This window comes from Carcharhinus amblyrhynchos, chromosome 1 (assembly GCF_965287045.1).
Source record: "Carcharhinus amblyrhynchos chromosome 1, sCarAmb.v2.hapA, whole genome shotgun sequence".
Taxonomy (NCBI): domain Eukaryota; kingdom Metazoa; phylum Chordata; class Chondrichthyes; order Carcharhiniformes; family Carcharhinidae; genus Carcharhinus; species Carcharhinus amblyrhynchos.
The window spans coordinates 136,791,445-136,811,868 of record NC_137324.1 but is presented as its reverse complement, the minus strand read 5'-3'; the positions used below and the strand labels follow the sequence as shown (position 1 = coordinate 136,811,868).

Below are 20,424 nucleotides of genomic sequence, written 5' to 3'. Positions count from 1 at the left end.
TTCCTAGAGGAAACAGGGAGTCACAAGATGATTCACCTGAAGTTAACAATATTTGAAAATGTGTTGGGGATGTGTGACCTTTTGATAATTTTAGTACAACACATCAACGCAAAATAGAGTTTGGCAAATAAAAATTTTGAAGCAGTATTTGTTTCATATAAAAGTTGAAGAATTTCTAGGGATTGGTACAATGGGTCATTTAATGACATGCTGTTAACTTATAAAGTTGTTATAAAGACAAGTGAGTTAACACCAAAACATAATGATAATAAAGAGATTACTTCCATACTTCTCTCTCTGCGTTTTCAAGCCCATGCTGATTTAAATACATATGTTGTCCTTTGCAATCTTATATTATTCCTTGCATCTCTCCATTTTTGTTATTTGTTCTTTCTTTTCTTTCACTTATGCTTTTTCTTCCATATTTTTCCTTCCTCTTTTCATCTTGTGATAGCTTAATGACATTATCGCTAAACTATTAATCCAGAAACTCAGCTAATGTTCTGAGGACCCAGGTTCTAATCTAATTGTTGGGATAAAGGAAAACCTTGATTACATAAACCATGTATAAGCAGGGTAATTACTAACAATGAATAAGTGGAAGTATTTGTATTTACAAATCGCATTACATCATTTAAAAATGAAACTTTGAAACAACTGTTGCCAATTTTACATTTGATGCAATGCTAGATTCTGCTACACTTGTGCTAGGTTGGCACCACATGAACTGGGAGGACACTCATTGCCTGTGGTCCTGAAAGTCACAACCATACTGAACTTTTATACCAGCAGCTCGTTTCAGGGCAGATCTGTGCAACATCTCCCAGCCCTATGCACACAAGTGCACAAGGGAGGTGACAGATTCACTTTACATCAACTTTGACAAGCATGTTTTCACACACACAACACTAATCTTGGCAAACGGAAGGAAAATATACATGCATTGCGTTTTTCTCAACTAAACAAAAGATTGGAGGAGAGCTACTCACCGGTGCATTCTACCAATCTGAGTCTACTTGCTACTCAATCAACATGCTCTTCTTGTGCAGTACAAATTCTTGTTCCCTTTGAGATTTGCTATTTTTGTGATTCTATTCTGATGACTGTAAGATGAAAAGCTTTGACAGCATACCTCTTTTTTTTAGTGATATTCAAGTTCTGTCTTACAAAGTGACTGTTACAAGTTTACACTGTGCTCTGAAGAAGTTATATGGATTCAAAAAGTTAACTGTGTTTCTCTCTCTACAGATGCTTCTGCGGTCACCACAATGGCACAATGGTTAGTCCTAGGGACCTGGGTTCAATTCTGGCCTTGTGTGGTGTTTGCATATTCCTCCCGTATCTGCGTGGGTTTCCTCTGGGTGCTCTGGTTTCCCCCCACAGTCCAAAGATGTGAGGGTTAGATTGATTGGCCATGCTAAATTGGTTTTTTTCGGGGTATTAGTAGGGTAAATATGTGAAATTATGGGAATACAGCCTGGGTGGGATTGTTGTCAGTACAGACTTGATGGCCAAATGGTCTCATTCTGCATAGTAGGGATTCTATGCTACCAGACCTGCTGAGATTTTTCCAGAATTTTCTGTTTTTATATCAAGTTCACCCCTGGTTCAAAGCACTTCCAACTTCACTAAGGCATTAAAATGTTTGCAAAAATATTAAGTTAGGAACTGTCAAACTCCCTGAAAGGATTGTCTAACACCACTTCTGATTTAGGCTGTCTGCTGTATATATTGAATGTATGCACCGCAGTGTCAAAACAGTCGATGTGTGACTTTATACAGTCAAACATTACTTGCAAAATGCTCAGAACCTGTTGGATTCTTTGTAGACATCATAAATCTTTCTGATTTTAACTTAAATTGTCTGATACATTTTCAACATTTGCATTTTGAACCCTTTATAGACATAATTGCCCATGTATTCATTAAAACATTTGTAATGCTTTATTCACACAGGAGCCAGGGATGTAGATAGGTGTCGGTGTGATTTGGATCCTGAATTGCAGTTATAATCACAGCATTGACATTGAAAAGGCCAAATTCTTAACTATACTTCTCTGATGTATAAATTTATAAATTTCTCTGACATATAATACACTCTTCCTATGTATTCCTTTCAGGCTTCTGAACATGGTGTGGTGGTGAGATTTCATTGTACTTTGATTTCACTCCATTACATTCTCAACCCATTTTAAACATTCTAAAAATGAACAAATAAAAATTATGGACCTTGGGAATTTTTCTGTTAAAGGTAGAAATGAGAATTTAATGAAAAAGTGACTCTGAAATGTCAAGTAGCTGCCATAATGATTTGTGATTCATTTGCTATCTGATATTTTGTGAACAAAATACTTTTTGACTTGCATTTCGCATTATTTGTTCTTGAGTCACAAGTTTCTTTGCATGCCACGTCAATTAAGAGTAAACATTTAGATAAAGTAACTACCCTCGGTGTAAAAGCAAAACAGAAATAAATGAAAAATCACATAAAAACAACCTTATCAAATATAATGGCCCAGATTTTTGGTCAGCAGAAAGGCTGTTCATTTCCATTATTCACAAACATTGTGGGCTTTTGCACTTGTACTGAGGGATGTTAGAGAGCCAAAATTGAGAACTCTTACTGAGACATAAAGGGCCCGATAAACAGGCGCAAAAATGTGGTAAAATCAGGTGTGAGGCCATTAATGCGATCCATGCCCACGTCCACGCAGATTGCCACTTTACCGAAACCCGGGAATGGCAGCAATTCAATTCGAGCCCAAAACAGGCGCAACGGTGATGTAAATGCATTTGCATGTCTTTAAATTGAATTAATGAACTGCCCGCCCAACTTTATCAACATTTCCACCGCGTTTGCCAATCCAGAACTACGCCGTAATGGACCTGCTAAATAAAAGTCTGAATCGGGCGCTCCAACTGCTGAAGAGCGTGTTCAGTGCTTCCAACAGCTCTCTGACTCAGATCGGTGGTGAGGGGAAGAAGGGAGGTGGGCCAGATCATTCTCTGGTGGTGGGGGGAGAGGAGCGAGGCAGATGGACCTCTGGTGGTGCGGGGAGGGGAGGCAGATGGATCTCTGATGGAGGGGGGGAAGTTGGATCTCTGGTGGGGGGAGGGGGCAGATGGATCTCAGGCGGGGGGGGGGGGGCGACTGCTATTCTGCAAGCGATCAATGGGGGGGAGGGGGCGGGGGTGGTGATTAGTCTGGGTAGCGGGGGATAAGGGGAACACTGATGTGTGTGGGTAGTGGGGGGGTGGATAAGGGGGACAGTGATGTGTGTGGGGACTATCACTCCCCCTTTTCACTCCCATTGACTTCAACCTTGCTAGGGCTTTTTGAAGCAATACTTAGTCATATGCTGCCTTGATGTCAAAGACAGTCACTTTTTTAAAAAAAATCTTTTAAAAATTAATTTATAGGACATGACAACATTTATTGTCTGTCCTAACTGCCCTCCAATTCAGAGGCATTTGAGCTCCAACAACATTTCTTGTGGGTCTAGAGTCACATGTAGGTCAGACCAGCTAAGGTCTTTCCTTAAAGGGCATTAGTGAACCAGATGGATTTTTACAACAACTGACCATGGTTTCATGGTCATTGTTGGACTTTTAATTCCAGATTTTTAAAAATTGAATTGAAATCATCTGCAGTGGCAGGATTTGAACCTGGGTCTCCAGCTTTTGTTCAAGGTGCACTAGATTACCAGTCTAGTGATAATACTACTGCGTCACTGCCTCCCCTAATTCAAAACTTTTGCTCTCTGTTTGGACCAAGGCTGTGATATGATATCGGCAGAATTCAAACTGAGCAGTGGGCGGGTCATTGCTGAAATATAGCCATTTGATAGCATCATCAATGATATCTTCCATCACTTTGCTGATGATTGAGAGTAGACAAATGGCTACATTTTAGGCTGGATTGGATTTGTTCTGCTTTTTGGTGGCAGGATATACATGGGCAATTTTCCACACTGTGAGATGGATGCCAGTGCTTTAGGTGTACTGGAATTAATTGCCTGAGTTATGAATCTTGGCAATTATTTTAAATTTTGTCTTTTTTCGGATTCCTCTCATTTAAAGGGCCAAGAATAATAATTACATATCCTTTCCTATCTGAAGTTGGCATTTTTTTTCTTTTATTCTAGTGGTGTTTGATGGATCATGCATGAACAATGATCTTATTTTCTGCACTGCTATTGGATTAGATGTGGCCTTGTACTACATGTTAGCTGGAAATTATTACATATGGATTAGAGATTTGATAAGCTAACACAACAATCGACAAACTTTCTTTTTGGTTGTATCACAGCTTGGTATGGCTCCTGCTCTGCCCAAGGCTGCAAGAAACTATAAAGGGTTGTGAATGTAGCACAGTCCATCACACGAACCAGCCTCCCATCCGTTGACTCTGTCTACACTTCCTGCTGTCTTGGAAAAGCAGCCAGCACAATTAAAGATCCCACACATCCTGGACATTCTCTCTTCCACCTTCTTCCGTCGGGAAAAAGATACAAAAGTCTGAGGACACATATCAACCGACTCAAGAACAGCTTCTTCCCTGCTGCTGTCAGACTTTTGAATGGACCTACCTTGTGTTAAAATGATCTTTCTCAACATCTTATCTCTGACTGTAACACTACATTCTGCACCCACTCCTTTCCTTGTCTATGTATGATATGCTTTGTATAGCATGTAAGAAACAATACTGTATACCTGTGACAAAAATAAATCAAATCAATTAGATTCATTTACAAAGTCAAGGAAATGATGAAATGCTGCAAGTTAGACTGATAAGGGCATTCAAGACAACTAAGATTTTAAGATAGTTTATCTGAGCTGTCATCTTTCTTCTAGCAGGTAGAGAGTTGGATTAAAACTTCCACTTGAAATACAATATATGAAACTTTGTTAATTGCCAAACTGAAATTTAACAGTCCAGTTTTTTGTGGATGTATTGAAATGAATAAGCTCTATCCCTAGGCTGGAGTTTCATATGGAATCTTTAGGTCGTACATGCATGGAACTCCTCAGTTTGCACACCGTCGCCAATTCAGGAACAACAAATAGAAACCTTGTTTTTAGCAATTTATTGGAAGAAATAGACAGGACTTGTGCCGAAAGGTCCAGGTTTGAGACCCACCCCAGGATTTGATGGCAAAGGAATATGCATTCATCATGTTGTGTCAACCTGCAAATCCTTCCACACATGTCAGTGCCTGGTGGTAGAAGTAGGAGAGACACCTGGGTTGGCCACACTTGATATGGACTACGGCTCCTTAAGCTATTAGCTTCTGGTGACAGACGAATGATCTGTTTTGGGAATTTATGAAACGGGCTGCCTTAGTGCACCACTTGGTGTGGGAAGCAAACTGGAATGGAGGAGATGAAATTAAATATATTAGCAAACTAATACATATATATAACATTTTGTAGGTTTTGGCCAACCAGTGCCATTCCATCAGTTAGTCAGATTATACGCGCAACAATGAAGGTACTACATTTGAGTCTGATGATACAATATGGTGAAATTCATATTAATAATTATTTACTTTGAATTGAATGGCTAGGAGCAATTTATTATTGCTAGCCATTAAAGCATTGTCATCACAACTTGTGATAGGTAACTGCCAAGTAATACATCTAATAATCTTGTAAAAAAATGCCAATGAAGTGATTCATCTTCAAATAGCATTTACTTCTGCTACTTAAACTCAAGCCCTCAGAATAAGAGTTCTGTGGTTTCTTGGTTCCTCTATGGTTACATGTTTTGTCCAAACATTGTTCTGATTATAACCACTGGAGAGGTTACTGGAGAAAAATCTGATGGAAATGGACACAGGCAGAGGTGAATTTACAATGAAACATGCCGAGGCCCAGGACTCTGCAAATGGCCAGGGGGTGGTGGGGGGGGGGGGGGGGGGGGGCGTGGGCGTAGGCTGGTAGCTGTGGAGGCACCAATCAGATTCTGCTAGCTCTTAAGTCTAATAACAGGCAATGCAGTGAAACATCGAACTCTGATTGGCCATGTCCCCTTAGAGCAGGAAAACACTGTCCAAAGTTGTTGCAAGGTGAAGTTGACTTGGAGGCAGCGCGAGATGTGGTGAAGATCTCCTTAAGTATTTTTTTAAAAAGCAGCAGCCAGGTTTCTGACCCAGGGCTGAGGAGTTTGGAAAGCCTGGCAGGAAGCCTGAGTCAGCAGCTGGACTGTTGTGCTCATGCTGAGGTGCAAGGGCCAAAGAGGAGACACCAGTGGTTGCTGAGGGGAGTGACTCGACATCCGGGCCAGGCCAAGGAGAGCTGAGTAATCGAAGGCAAGATGAGATAGCCAAGCAAACAGCCTGAGCCAGCGGCATGGCGAACCAAAGTCATTGAGAGGAGCAGTGCCAGGGCGACTTGACTCCCAGGGCAGGGCTGAGCAGGTGAAGGTGAGGCCATACCACGGCGAAGCAGCTTGAGTAAGCAGTGAGGCTGTGAAGAAAAAATGTAAAATAAAAGCTATCTAAATTGCCATGCCAACAAGGGATGAAAAGTATGGCCCACTTCCATATTCTTGTTTAAATTGTGTTTTTCAAGAAGGGCCCATTTGCTGGTCTGATATAATGTCTGCTGGTCATATACAGGTGGTTCTAACCGCCATCTCCCATCACTCAAAACTGACCTTCAGAAAGTCTTCTAGGACAAAGAATGGAATCCTGCCAGGCAAAGCTACTAATATTGAACTTGGACTCACTCTACTCAGGTCAATTTATAGAAATAACTTCCTTGATTTTGTGAGAGGAAGTAAGGAAGTTAACTTAATTGAAACTGAGGCCGTGAACTATATAGCGTGTGCATCTTGTTGACTGGGGTATTTGCTCATTCTGCCCCACACTGGCCTGTGCTGCACTGCCTGGCTCATTCTGTCCTGCACTGAACTGTGCTACATTGGCCTGTGCTGCATTGGTCGTTGCTGCAATCATGTCATCGGCTGATTTTTCCATCTCGTTGTTCATCAGCAACTTTCATGTTTGCTCACCTCAGGACACACAGCTCACAATATTGATTAGCTTTACCTTCATTCTGAAAAGAGGTAAGCTTGGATTTCAATTCAGCAATTATTCACACAGGCATGTTACAAGTTAAAAAGCACTAAAACAGAGGTCAATTTGTGTAATTTTGTAGCTTGTGCCTTTGCATTTTGTAGACTGAGGATGGGTACCGTCTGGAGGGTCATGACTTCATAGGGGAGGGCCATGGCATCATTGGAGTGCTTCAGAAAAGATAAACGTGGGCCCTCACAAAGTGTAACTGGACAGAGGCTATCCTGCTCAGCGGGCCACTCTGAACAGTCACAAAGAATTGAGAAAGAAATCAGGAGGTAAAAAGGGGACACGAGGTTGCTTTGGCAGATAAGATGAGAGAATCCAAAGAGCTTCTACAAATACATAAATTGCAAAAGAGTAACTAGGGAGAGAATATGGCCTCTTTAGGATTAATAACGTCATCTATGTACAGATCTACAAGAGATGGGTGAGATCCTAAATGAACATTTCTCATCAGTATTTACTGTTGAGAAAGGTATAGATGTTAGGGAACTTGAGGAAATAAATAGTGATATCTTGAGGAGTGTACACACTATACAGGAGATGCTGGAAGTCTTTTAAAGTGCATCAAGATAGATAAATCCCCAGGACTTCATGAAATGTATTCCAGGACGTTGTGGGAGGCTGGGGAGGAAATTGCAGGCCCCTAGCAGAAATATTTGAATCATCGGCAGCAACAAATGAGGTGCCTGAAGATCGGAGGGTAGCAAATGTGCCTATGTTTAAGGGCTGCATGGAAAAGCTTAGGAACTACAGGCTTTTCCACGCAACTCTTCTTAAAAAAGCCTAACTTCTGTAGTGGGTAAGTTGTTAGATGTATTCTGAGAGATAGGATCTTCAGGCATTTGGAGAGGCAAGGACTGATCAGGGGCAGTCAGCATGGTTTTGTGAGTGAAAAATTATGCATCGTGAATTTGGTTGTATTTTTTGAAGGGGTAACCAAGGAAGTAGATGAGGGCAGTGCAGTTGATGTTGTCTACATGAATCTTAGCAAGGCCTTTGACAAGGGACTAAATGGTAGGTTGTTGCATAAGGTTAAATCTCACGGGATCCAAGGTGAGGCAGCCAATTGGATACAAAATTGGCTTGATGAGAGAAGGTAGAGGATGGTTATAGAGGGTTGTTTTTCAAACTGGAGGTCTGTGAACAACGGTATGCCTCAGGGATCGCTCACTGTTATTTGTTATATATATTAATGATTTGGAAAGGAATTTAGGAGCACGGTTAGTAAATTTGCAGATGATACCAAGATTGGTGGCATTGTGGACAGTGAAGGTTATCTACAATTTCAACAGGATCTTGACCAATTGGGCTGATGAATGGCAGATGGATTTAGATAAATATGAGGTGTTGCATTTTGGTAGATGGAACCAGTGCAAGACTTACTCAATTAATGGTTGGGCATTGGGCAGAGTTGGGCAAAGAGATCTAGGGGTACAGATTCAAAGCTTCTTGAAAGGGAGTCACAGGTGGACAGGGTGGTGAAGAGGGCATTTGGCATGTTTGGTTTTATTGGTCAGAACATTGAATGCAAGGGCTGGGATATCTTGTTGAAGTTTTGCAAGAAATTTGTAAGGTCACACATCTTGTGTACAGTTCTGGACACCCTATTATAGAAAGGATATTATTAAACTAGAAAGAGGGCAGAAAAGATTTACTAGGATGCTACTGGGACTTGATGGTTTGAGTTATAAGGAGAGGATGGATAGCCTGGGACTTTTCTCCTGGAGTGTAGGAGACTTAGGGGTGATCTTATAGAGGCTTATAAAATAATGAGGGGCATAGATAAAGTAGATAGTCAACATCTTTTCCCAATCATAGGGGAGTCTAAAACTAGAGGGCAAAGGCTTAAGGTGAAAGGAGATATAAAAGAGGGCAATTTTTTCACACAGAGGATGGTGACTGTCTGGAGTGAGCTGCCAGAAGTAGCAGTAGGGGCGGGTACAATTTTATCTTTTAAAAAGCATTTAGACAGTTCCATGGGCAAGACTGGTATAGAGGGGTATGAGCCAAATGCAAGCAATTGGGACTAGCTTAATGGTAAAAACTGGGAGGCATGGACAGGTTGTGCCGAAGGGCCTGTTTCCATGCTGTAAATCTCAATGACTCTATTTAAGGTAAGTCTTTTCTTACCCACCCCCTGTAGGTTCCACAGGTTCTACTGGGACAAGACAGGAAGAAAAACTGTTTAATGCAGGTAATTGCTGTTACAAATCTAACTATTGAAATTAAAGAAACACAAGTAATCAAATTATTAAAAATATAAAAGCAGAAAACATCCTTTAGTATTCTCACACGCCTTTAGAAAATTAAGATAAACACATTGGTGTACATATAAATGAACTGACAATGTTATTGACATATTTTCCACAGTAGTTATCTTTGATGTAACTAAAAGTAATGTTGAATTAAGGGTAATAAAACCTTTGAATTCAGAAAGTAGTTCTATTGCAGTTGGAACTGAACTGTATCTTTTTTAATCATAAGGTGTAAAAATCATTGGCCAATTCAGCTTTTATTCCTATGCCTAACTGTCCTTGAGAAGATGCTGATGGAAGGAGCTGGCCTTCATGAACTGCTGCAGTCCCATCCATAGTTCTGTAGAAAGGCAGTTCCAGAATTTTGGTCCAGTAACAGAGGAGAAACAGTGATATTTTTCCAGTTCAGGATGGTGTGCGTCTTGAAGGAGAAGTGCAGGTAGTGCAATTCCCAAGTGTCTGCTACCATTGTTCTTTTAGGTGGTAGAGATCACGAGTTTGGAAGGTGCTGTTGAAGGAGCCTTGGTGAGTTACTGCAGTGCAATAAAAGGTACACAGAGCTGTCATTGTGCGCTGGTGGGAGAGAAAGTAAATGTTTATGACATTGGTTGGGGTGCTGATTAAGTAGGCTGCGTTGTCCTGGGTGGTGAGATTCTTGAGTGTTGTTAGAATTGTACTCATCCAGACAAGTGGAGAATATTTCATCACATGCATGACCTGTGCCTTGGAGAGATGGACAGGATTTGATGTGTCAAGTACCAATGTGCGTGATAAATAAGACCACCTTTTCCACCTCTGCAACATCATTCAGTTTCTCCCCTGCATCTGCTGTTGATATCCTTATGACTTGATTATCCCAACCCATTTCTGGCCAATCTTCCATTCTCCTCCACCCTTCATAACTTAAGGAAATCCCAAACTCTGCTGCTCTCATCCTCACTCACACCAAGGCTCATTCACCCATCACTACTGAGTTCCCAGTTAAGCAACCTTTCAATTTTCAAATTCACATTCTTGTTTTTAAATCCCTCCATGGTCTTGTCCCTCCCTATCTGTGTAATTTTCTCTAATCAACAACCCTCGAGGATATACGTTCTTTTCCAATTCTGATCTCACGTCCATAATTTAACCTTGTCTTCAGCTGCCAAGGCCCTAAGCTCTTTGCTTCTTTTTCCTTCTTTCAGATGCTCCTTAAAACCCACCTCTTTGTCAAACTTTTGGTCATCTGCCCTAATATTGCCTTACATTGCTTAGGGTCAAATTTTCTTTGATAATGCTCTATGAAGTGCATTGGAACATTTTAAAAAACACTATATAAAAACAAGTTGATCTATTTAATGGTCACATTTACCATCCCCTCTCTTCCATTCTGCTTTTGAAAATCCAAAACTATTGCAGATTTTGACCCCAACCTTCTGAACAGCGATTCTGAATTTCTGGCCATACTGGTTACTGACCCTGATGCCCTTCAAAAATTGAACCCATGGAATTAAGTCACAGACCTCCACAGCAGAATTGGTTTGAGAAGCTAACTGGCCGACTCCTGCTTCTCTGTTCCTATCTACTTTGTCATTTAGATGAGAGAACAAGAGGATAGAATTATAAGTGAGCAAAAAGCAAATATAAAACAGATCTTAAAAAGAACAGAAAACAAAATACTCCAGTTGCTCTGTGCACTCAGCAGGTACCCAACTCCTGTCAAATCTCAAACCATTGATTCTACTTAACTTAGAGAACATTTCCAACAATTATTTTTTGTGTGACAGTTCTTCGCTCAAAAGATGATTCAGATGCTTGGAATGATATAGAAGTTATTGGAGTAAAAGACATGGGCAATTGAAGATGCTGATTAATACCAGGTTGGGACAGCTGAAATATTTGAGATGAATGATGTTTTACTAAGGTTAAAATCTTCCAAAAATACACGGAAAAAATCTAATTATAGGCTGATCCAGTCTCTCCTACTTCATTACTGCTGATTAACATGAGTGTGAAAAAGGCAGTCTGGCCGTGTGGGAAATAGGAAGAATTCCTGGGTGTCCTCTATAAATTGTTCCATAGAATGCTGGCACCCTTTTTCAATAACGTTGAATAATTTGTCATTCTTTGAAGAGCGCCAGGTCTTTCTGGATATGAACACTAAATGCAAACTACAAATCAAATACACTGGGTCAGATCTTGCTGGGAAAATTTCTTTGTATTAGTGGTGCATGTCACTATTGATGTGCAGATCAACCAGCAACTTCAAGGAATTAGGAGATTATGGCATCAGTTGCAAATACTCAAATATTTTGAGTTTATTTATGCCACTCGTCATTTGTTTTGTACAAGCAGCTTCTTACCCATAGCTTTCCAATTATTTAATGATTGGTGAATTTGCATATTGATTACATATTCAACTCGAGTTAAATTTGAGCATAAATGCCCTTTGTAATTAAAAACAAATTACTGCGGACGTTGGAATCTGAAACAAAAACGGAAAATACTGGAAAATCTCAGCAGGTCTGACAGCATCTGTGAGAACCCTTCATCAGAGGGTCATCCAGACTCAAAAACTTAGTTTTATTCTCTCTTCACAGATGTTGTCAGACAAAGAACAAGAACAGAGAAAATTACAGCACAGGAACAGGCCCTTCGGCCCTCCAACACTGCACCGACCATCTGCCCGACTTAACTAAAACCCCCTACTATTCCAGGGACCATATCCCTCTATTCCCATCTTATTCATATACTTTTCAAGATGCCCCTTAGAAGTCACTACCGTATCCGCTTCCACCACCTCCCCCGGCAACAAGTTCTTGACACCCACTATACTTTCCGTGTAAAAAATCTGCCTTGTACATCTCCTTTAAATCTTGCCCCTTGCACCTTAAACCTATGCCCCCTATTGACTCTTCCACCTTGGGAAAAAGCTCCTGACTATCCAATCTGTCCATGCTTCTCATAACCTTGTAGACTTCTATCAGGTCTCCCCTCAACCTCCTTCGCTCCAGTGAGAACAAACCAAGTTTCTCCAACTTCTCCTCATAGCTAATGCTCTCCATACCAGGCAACATCCTGGTAAATCTTTTCTGTACCCTCTCCAAAGCCTCCACATCCTTCTGGTAGTGTGGAGACCAGGATTGAATACTATATTTCAAGTGCAGCCTAACTAAGGTTCTATAAAGCTGCATCATGACTTGCCAATTTTTAAATTCAACATTCTGGCTGATGAAGGCAAGCATGCCGTATGCCTTCCTGACTACCTTCTCCATCTGCATTGCCACTTTCAGTGATCTGTGTACCTGTACACCCAGATCCCTTTGCCTATCAATACTCTTAAGGATTCTGCCATTTACTGTATATTTCCTATTTGTGTTAGATCTTCCAAAATGCATTACCTCATATAGATCTGGATTAAACTCCATCTGCCATCTCTCTGCCCAAGTCTCCAATTGATCTATATCCTGCTGTATCCTCTGATGGTCCTCATTGCTATCTGCAAATCCATCAACCTTTGTGTTGTCCGCAAACTTATTAATTAATCAAACCAGTTATATTTTCCTCCAAATCATTTATATATATTACAAACAGCAAAGGTCCTAGCACTGATCTCTGAGGAACACCACTTGTCACAGCCCTCCATTCAGAAACACACCCTTCCACTGCTACCCTTTGTTTTCTTTGACTAAGCCAATTTTGTATCCAAAACTGGGCAGACCTGCTGAGATCTTCCAGCATTCTCTGTTTTTGTACCCTTTTAATTATATAATTGTTAAAAGTTACAAATTAAGTTTAAAATTTACATTTTATTTCTTTACTTTTTCTTTGGCTCGGATTTTTAGGATGGTAAAATTCCCTCCAGCAATCAGAACAGTGAGCAGCGAATTTACTCCATATATACTGGCAGCCATTTAACAATTTGAAGAGCATTAATTAGCTGGGCTTGGGACTTCTGTCCCTCACTCAGGTAGAAGTCCTGCCTTCAGATTGACTGGCAGCTCTCGAGTCCTTGCAGTGCAGAAGCTGCAGTCAACTGGACTGGGACTGCAAGCAGTCTCCAGAGATTAAGTCCAGAACCAGTTAAGTATGGTGATCATAGGTTGGGAAGTTGAGCCCTGGAGGGAGAATGTGGGCAAAGAAGCGTGGAGCGGTCAGTGGGTGAGGAAGCACATACAGGAGCAAACATTGTGTGTGCATGTGGTGGGAGCCCAGTGTTGAAAGGAAGCTGTTGATAGAGACACCTCTTCTCCCACTGGATGCTTGAGCAATGTCACTTTCTAAGCTTCATCCCTGTCCCCAAATTCCTTCCACCAGCCTGCAAATTGAGCCTAGGCAGGAACTGGTCATTAATTGGCCATTTAAGAGCCTCAACTAGGGCAATGGTAGGTAATTCTAAGTCTTGCCTGTCCCACTGTAGAAGTGCAGAGAGGTGGGAGGGTTGGTCAGAGCCTGGTGGGAAGGCCATCCAAGGAATTTTATGACCCAGTTCACCAAGCCTGTAAATCTGCCTGCAGGGGAATGTAAAATTCTGCTATTTGCCTTTTCTCCCATGAAATGATAAATTAGGTTTTTAATATTTTGCAACAAATATACTCAATTAACCATCATATTTTATACTTTGCTTTCACCCCTTCCCCCGCCACTCCCAAAGCCACAATTATAGTTCCTCTTGTCCTTACCTTCCACATTCACCGCATCACCTGCTCTTTTAGTTCCTCCCTTTTCACTCAAGGACTCAAACATTTCTTTCACTCCTTTCAAATGAAATGATGACTAATTTGCACTTTTTCAATTTAATATATTGCATTCATTGTTCACAATAGGGTCTTTTTTAAATTGGGGAAACCTAATGCAGGCTGGGTGACCACTTTCCAGAATATCTCTGTTCAGTCCACAAAATGACACTGACCTTCTTATTGCCTTTTATTTTAATTCTTCATCTTGGTTCCACTCTGACCTTTCTATCCTTAGCCTGCTACAGTGTTCCAAAGAAGCTCGACACAAGCTCGAGGAATACCTCATCTTTCTACTGAACACTTCACTGCCTCTTGACTCAACATTGAATGCAATAATTTTAGATCCTAATCTAATCCCACAGTTTGATTTTTCTCTTGTTTCGTTTTAATCTTTTTGAGTTTGGATGGCTTCTATCATGTCTTTTGCAACTTATCCTCACACATCTTACTTCTTGTCCTATTACCACTCCTTTGGCTTTGTACCACATTGCTTTTTGTTATATAATCTCTCTTGCTCACCATCCTAACATAGGCATCCCTTCGTTCTTCTTTTCATTCTCCAGCCTTTCACCTGCTCAAAACCTTTTACATTACATTTCTAATTTTGCTCAGTTCCAGTGAAGGTCACAGAAACATTAACCCTGCTTTTCTCTCTCAGATGCTTCCAGACCTATTGAGTATTTTTAGCATTTGCAGTTTTTATTTCAGATTTCCAGCATTTGCACCATTTTGCTTCTGTACTCAACTACGTTTTTTGCAATAAATATTTTAAGCAATTTATAATGAAAGCTTTTTAAAAGTTGACCTTTCTCCATACTTACCACCAGAAGGACGTGGAGACTCTGGAGAGAGTGCAGAGGAGGTTTACCAGGACGTTGACTGGTATGGAAGGACTGGGTTATGAGGAAAGATTGAGCAAACTGGGGCTGTTTTCCCTTGAAAGACAGCGACTGAGGGGGAATCTAATAGAGGTATATAAGATTATGAAGGGTATAGATAAACAGAGGTAAGCTATTTCCTATGTTAGAGACGCACAGTACGAGGGGCCATGGGCTTAGGGTGAAGGGGGAGAGGTATAACACGGATATTAGAGGGAGGTTTTTCACACTGAGGGTAGTGGGGGTATGGAATGCTCTGCCAAGTAAGGTGGTGGAGGCAGGCACTCTGGAGTTGTTTAAGAGTTACTTAGACAGGCATGAGTGGGTTGGAGATGGGAGGATATAGGACATTGTTTTAAATAAGGTTCATTAGCATTGGGATGTCCCTAGTAATGTAAAAGGATGTGGAATCATACTAATGTTTTTCTCTTTTAATTCACAGGTTTTAAGTTGGTCCGCCTTGTTGCCCAACGAGGGGCATACACACGATGGGTCGTACTAGGGCTGCTCTTGGATGTTCGAGATTGGCCTAGTGCTTCATGTCGTTAGTATGTGCTTAAACTGGACCAGATGCTGGGCAACACAACAGCTCAGTGGCTATCACATGGATTTGGGCCAGTGTCTGTGGGAGTTTGTGCATTCTCCCGGTGCTTGTATGGGTTTTCTCCGGGTACTCTGGTTTCCTCCCACACCCCAAAGATGTGCTATTAGGCTGATTGGAGGTAATAATCTATCCCTAAATTAGTTTCCCTCAATGTGGAATGCCAAAGCATAGATAAGGGTCACGGGTGGAGGGGGGACTGGTAATGTTAAAATGGCGACGCGGGCTCATTGGGCCGAAGGGCCTGTTTCCCGGGCGGTTTTTGTTCTTTGTTCACACCCTAACGATGACTGTAACACTATGTTCTGCACTTGTTTCCTTCTCTATGAATGGTATGCTCTGTGTAGCATGCAAGGAACAATACTGTAAGCTAATACATGTGACAATAAGAAATCAAATCAAATCAAAACATTTCAATATAGTTTAAAGTTTTGTGGCAGGGTGGTGGGAGAGTGTGTGAGAGACTTATGATGGAAATCAAAGGCTAATTTATTAACTATTAACTTGAAATTACTTAACAGTAGCATTCTAAAAAAACATATATTTCACCTAAAACATCAAAAGTAAAAATATTCCTAGTCCTCTTTGCAAGAGGAAGTGGAGAGTCCCAGGAAAATATGGGGGAGCAGTGTGAGAATGGCCTTCTGATGCACTTCTGCAGCTGAGGACGGATGATACCTTGGAAGTGGATCATTTGCCTGTTTTATGGAGGGGAACAAGTAAAGTAAAAACCCTAATTAGAGATGATTTTGCGTGCCCGCATTTCCCCGCTCTGCCATGTGAGGCAGCCACTAGTTAGAAACAGAACAGTACAGCACAGTACAGGCCCTTTGACCCTTGATGTTGTGCCGAGCTATGTCCAAACCCAAGATCACGCTATCCCACTCCCTTTAATTCTGGTGTGCTCCATGTGCCTATCCAATAATCGCTTGAAAGTTCCTGAAGTGTCCGACTCCATTATCACAGCAGGCAGTGCATTCCACACCCCAACCACTTTCTGAATAAAGAATCTACCTCGGACATCCCTCCTATATCTCCCACCATGAACCTTAAAGTTATGCCCCCTAGTAACAGCAATATCTACCCAAGGAAATAGTTTCTGCACGTCCACTCTATTTATCCCCCTCATCATCTTATAAACCTCTATTAAGTCGCCTCTCATCCTCCTCCACTCTAAAAAGCCCCAGCTCCCTCAATCTTTCCTCAAAAGACCTACCCTCCAAACCAGACAGCATCCTGGTAAATCTCCTCTGCACTCTCTCCAATGCTTCCACATCCTTCTTATAGTCAGGTGACCAGAACTGCACACAATATTCCAAATGAGGTCTCACCAAGGTCCGGTACAGTTGCAGCATAACTCCACGGCTCTTAATAAACGCTAACACACTATAAGCCTTCTTCACGGCTCTATCCACTTGAGTGGCAACCTTCAGAGATCTCTGGATATGAACCCCAAGATCTCTCTATTCCTCAGAATCCTGCCGTTGACCCTGTAATCCACATTCAAGCTTGTCCTACCAAAATGAATCACCTCGCACTTATAATGAGTTCTATGGAGGTGGCCTGTCTGCAAAGTTTAGTGGCCCATCAGAACTGGCGGCTCCGCGCTCCAAAGAGGGAATTGCAAGAGGGAAAACATCCCAACAATCCAACTGGAGGAGTTTCCATTCTAATCCAAATGACTTTCCACATCTGAAAGAATTATGTTCATCCCTCCAAGGCACCTCCATCCTGCCATACTGGTCAATTACCTGCCTTGGCAGGGCCCACCTATGCTGGTGGGGCTTTCGAAGCTCCAGAACTGCTAGCTCTGTGATTGCATCAGCAGCATTGTGAGCCTGTTTGCCGTGCTTAATAGCCTAGGAAAATAACTCATGGTCTGACTCTCGGCAAGTGTGGGCTTATGAACCCATTTGGTTCGCACGTTAGGGTTCCAAAGCATGCTAAAAAATTCAAGAATGTTTTAGTTAATCTCATCAAAAAGAAATACAAAGTAGGAATATGTACATCATGACTATTTATTGATGAACCTTGCAAAAATAAAAACTACAACTAGAAATTAATACACTTGTAAACTGAACACAAAATAAACTGGTCCCAGCAATAGTGTGCATCTAGACATTTGTTCTGGCTAAAACATTTCCATAATAATGGCCCACAACCGATAATGTTCAAAATCTTGCATTACTCTAAAAGACTCAGATACTTCAACTTGATCTTATTTTGTCCAGAAGAAAATAAAAATCTAAAGAAACAAATACATGGTGTGAAAGAAGCCCCGTAAAGAACAACGAATACAAAGCAGATAACCAAAGACCTAAATATGAACAAAGCCTGCTGCAAGTAAGAGTTCTTTACATGGTTGTATTACTAAATGAATGTTACTAATGATCCCATTATTTCAAAGTTCATGCATCAAACTTTATGGTGGAATCGTGAAAAAAAAACTATACTGCATTTAGCAAATGAACACACTACTGTCCAAAGGAACTACATCAGAATTTATAATGGATACAAATTAGTAATTTAACTGAGAGTCTATTTTAATCATATGTTGTGTCTTTGGAGGTCAAATAAATGTAATTAGAGTTCTGAGACCAAAGCATTCTATTTTTGCATGTGTGTACATACATGCACCTATACATATATAATATAGAAAATATATATAAAAATAAAAAATATTAGCCTTTACCAGTTGTACAAATGGCACACCATGTCAAAATAAATGCTTGTAATATAAAATTATGCAGGTCCTCATAGGATACGAGTTTGGTAACATAAAATGGAATATAATTTTGGGTACTTTCTAATTATTGATAACAAAGGAATTGGTATTGGGCAGTGTGCAGCTACAAATTACTGTAACTCATCCATCCACAATTTGATTCATTGAATTTGATTTCAGTTATATTATTATAGAATATAGAATTATAGTCATACATTCAAAAAACAGCTTCCACCAAATAGTTGGCTGTAGGTTACAACATTGAATGAAATATTTATTTTTCTCACATTCAATAACTGTTCAACAATTATGTCTATTCAGAATTTAATTTTGCCTCATCCGAATATGACAGTTTGACTGACTGAAAGGTACAGATCCAATCTGATTGGAGGCAATTCTATCAGTTGTCTTGCCTATCCTCAATATGGCAAGAAACTATTTAAAAATAGCCACTATTCCTCAATTCAATTAATGTCAAGCATTATGGTTTTAATGGGACCAGACACTAACAGTTAATTTCTGCCCTTTACCCACCACAACAGCACTTAGACATACTATGGGAAATCCTCATGGGACAAAAAGCAAAAGCTTTGTGAATTTAACATAAAATGAGGACAGCTAATGTTATAACATTATATGTAAAGCCTGGGGAAGGGGGTACCAAAGTAGCATTTGTTTAATTTTAAAAATCGTTCAGAAATGTGAAATAAACCCTGTTTTTGACAGCTGAACACATTTTAAAAAGGTGGATGTACTATTTGTTAATTACCCCATATATTGATTTAGTTAAGTACTTTTTAAGGAAAAAATACTCATACACTAGAATAATTTGTTTCAGTGTTTTGCTCTTATTCAACTAATAGTTCTTACACAAGGAGAAAAATCAAACTAAAAATCAGTTTTACTCTTAAGGCACTTTATCATGAACATCTTCAAAATAAAGTAGATACATTTGCAAAATTTTAAACCTAAATCATCATTTGAAACATTTGCTGTGGCTTCACATGTACTTTTCATTGTTTGGCATATATACATTCATACGAAATAACAGATTCAATTGATGTTATACAGGTATCTTTGTCTGTCTTGTGAGCTTCAGAGCCTGTGAAAGAAAAATATATTATTTATTTCATTTTGAACCAAACAGGAAATCAGCATGGTGTATATTTCACAACAGAAATACTAGTCAGCCACAGTGGTATTTTTTTAATTTTGAACAACTTGCCCATAACCTAGTACTCCAAGGACCTTCACAGGAGGGCTATGGAAGATAATTAGATGGTGAGCCACATTAAGGGATGTTAGACCACATGACCAAAAGCTTGGTCAGAGAGTAGGTTTTGACGATGGTGGAGAGATAGAGAGGCAGAGCTATTTGGGGAAGGGAAATTCAAGATTAGGACCTAGGGAACTGAAGGCATGGCTTCCAATGGTAGAGAGATGAAAATTAGGGATGTTCAAGAAGCTAGAACATAGTGAAACCCTCCCCTCACTGATGGCTTTGAGATCTCCCTGGCTCTCCTGCGAGAGTTTGTGTCCATAATGGGATTTGGGTCCACCATGAACATATCTGGAAAATCGCCCCCAATTACTTCAAACTTCCTTTTATTCAACAAAAGCAATGATATTGAAGTCACGGATTTTCTAACTTGTTCCTTACTTTGTTTTACCTTATAAAAAGGTTTGGGGGAATTTTGATGAAAGTCTAAGGATGCAATCTTATGAAAAAAATTCAAAGTTCCACATGAGTGAGAAAATGAGAGAGTTTCAGAGTTGTTTAGACGAGGGGGTTGGGGGAGGAGGAGCCTAAGCTTGCTGTGAAGTGGCTGCAGACTGCTTGGGGCGCCATTGTGCAGATGCCCCAATCTCCTACTGAGCTGGGAGACTGCCTATCACTTGGCCAACCCCATCACTGGCGGCAGTGTAACCCCATCACGGGCTGCCGACAATGGGACCTTCGCAATGGGTCCCCTGTCATCATCCCCATCGTGGCCCCAGCTCCTGAGCCTCCCCCTTTGCTGGTCTCCCCAACTCCCCACCGATTGCTCCTTGTGCCAGTCTCTCCCCCTGCTGATTGCTCACTGTGCCAGAACCAACTCCCCACCAATCATTCCTGGTGTTAGTCTCCTCCACAGATCATTCCCTGTGCTTGTCTCCCCTGC

General features: G+C 40.7%; 1 protein-coding gene across 3 annotated transcripts in view; it reads right to left on the bottom strand.

Annotated features, from left to right (window-relative positions):
• Positions 1 to 17,545: 17,545 nt before the first annotated feature.
• The window catches only part of slc10a7 (solute carrier family 10 member 7), a 363,006-nt gene continuing 360,127 nt past the window's right edge, over positions 17,546 to 20,424 (bottom strand). For all 3 annotated transcript variants that reach the window (XM_080193167.1, XM_080193159.1, XM_080193182.1), the window contains one exon: positions 17,546 to 19,364. Coding sequence is in view for 2 of the 3 variants with exons in the window: in XM_080193159.1 (XP_080049285.1) it covers positions 19,326 to 19,364 (39 nt within the window). In the remaining variant the exon portion in view is untranslated. The remainder of the gene's footprint in view (positions 19,365 to 20,424) is intronic.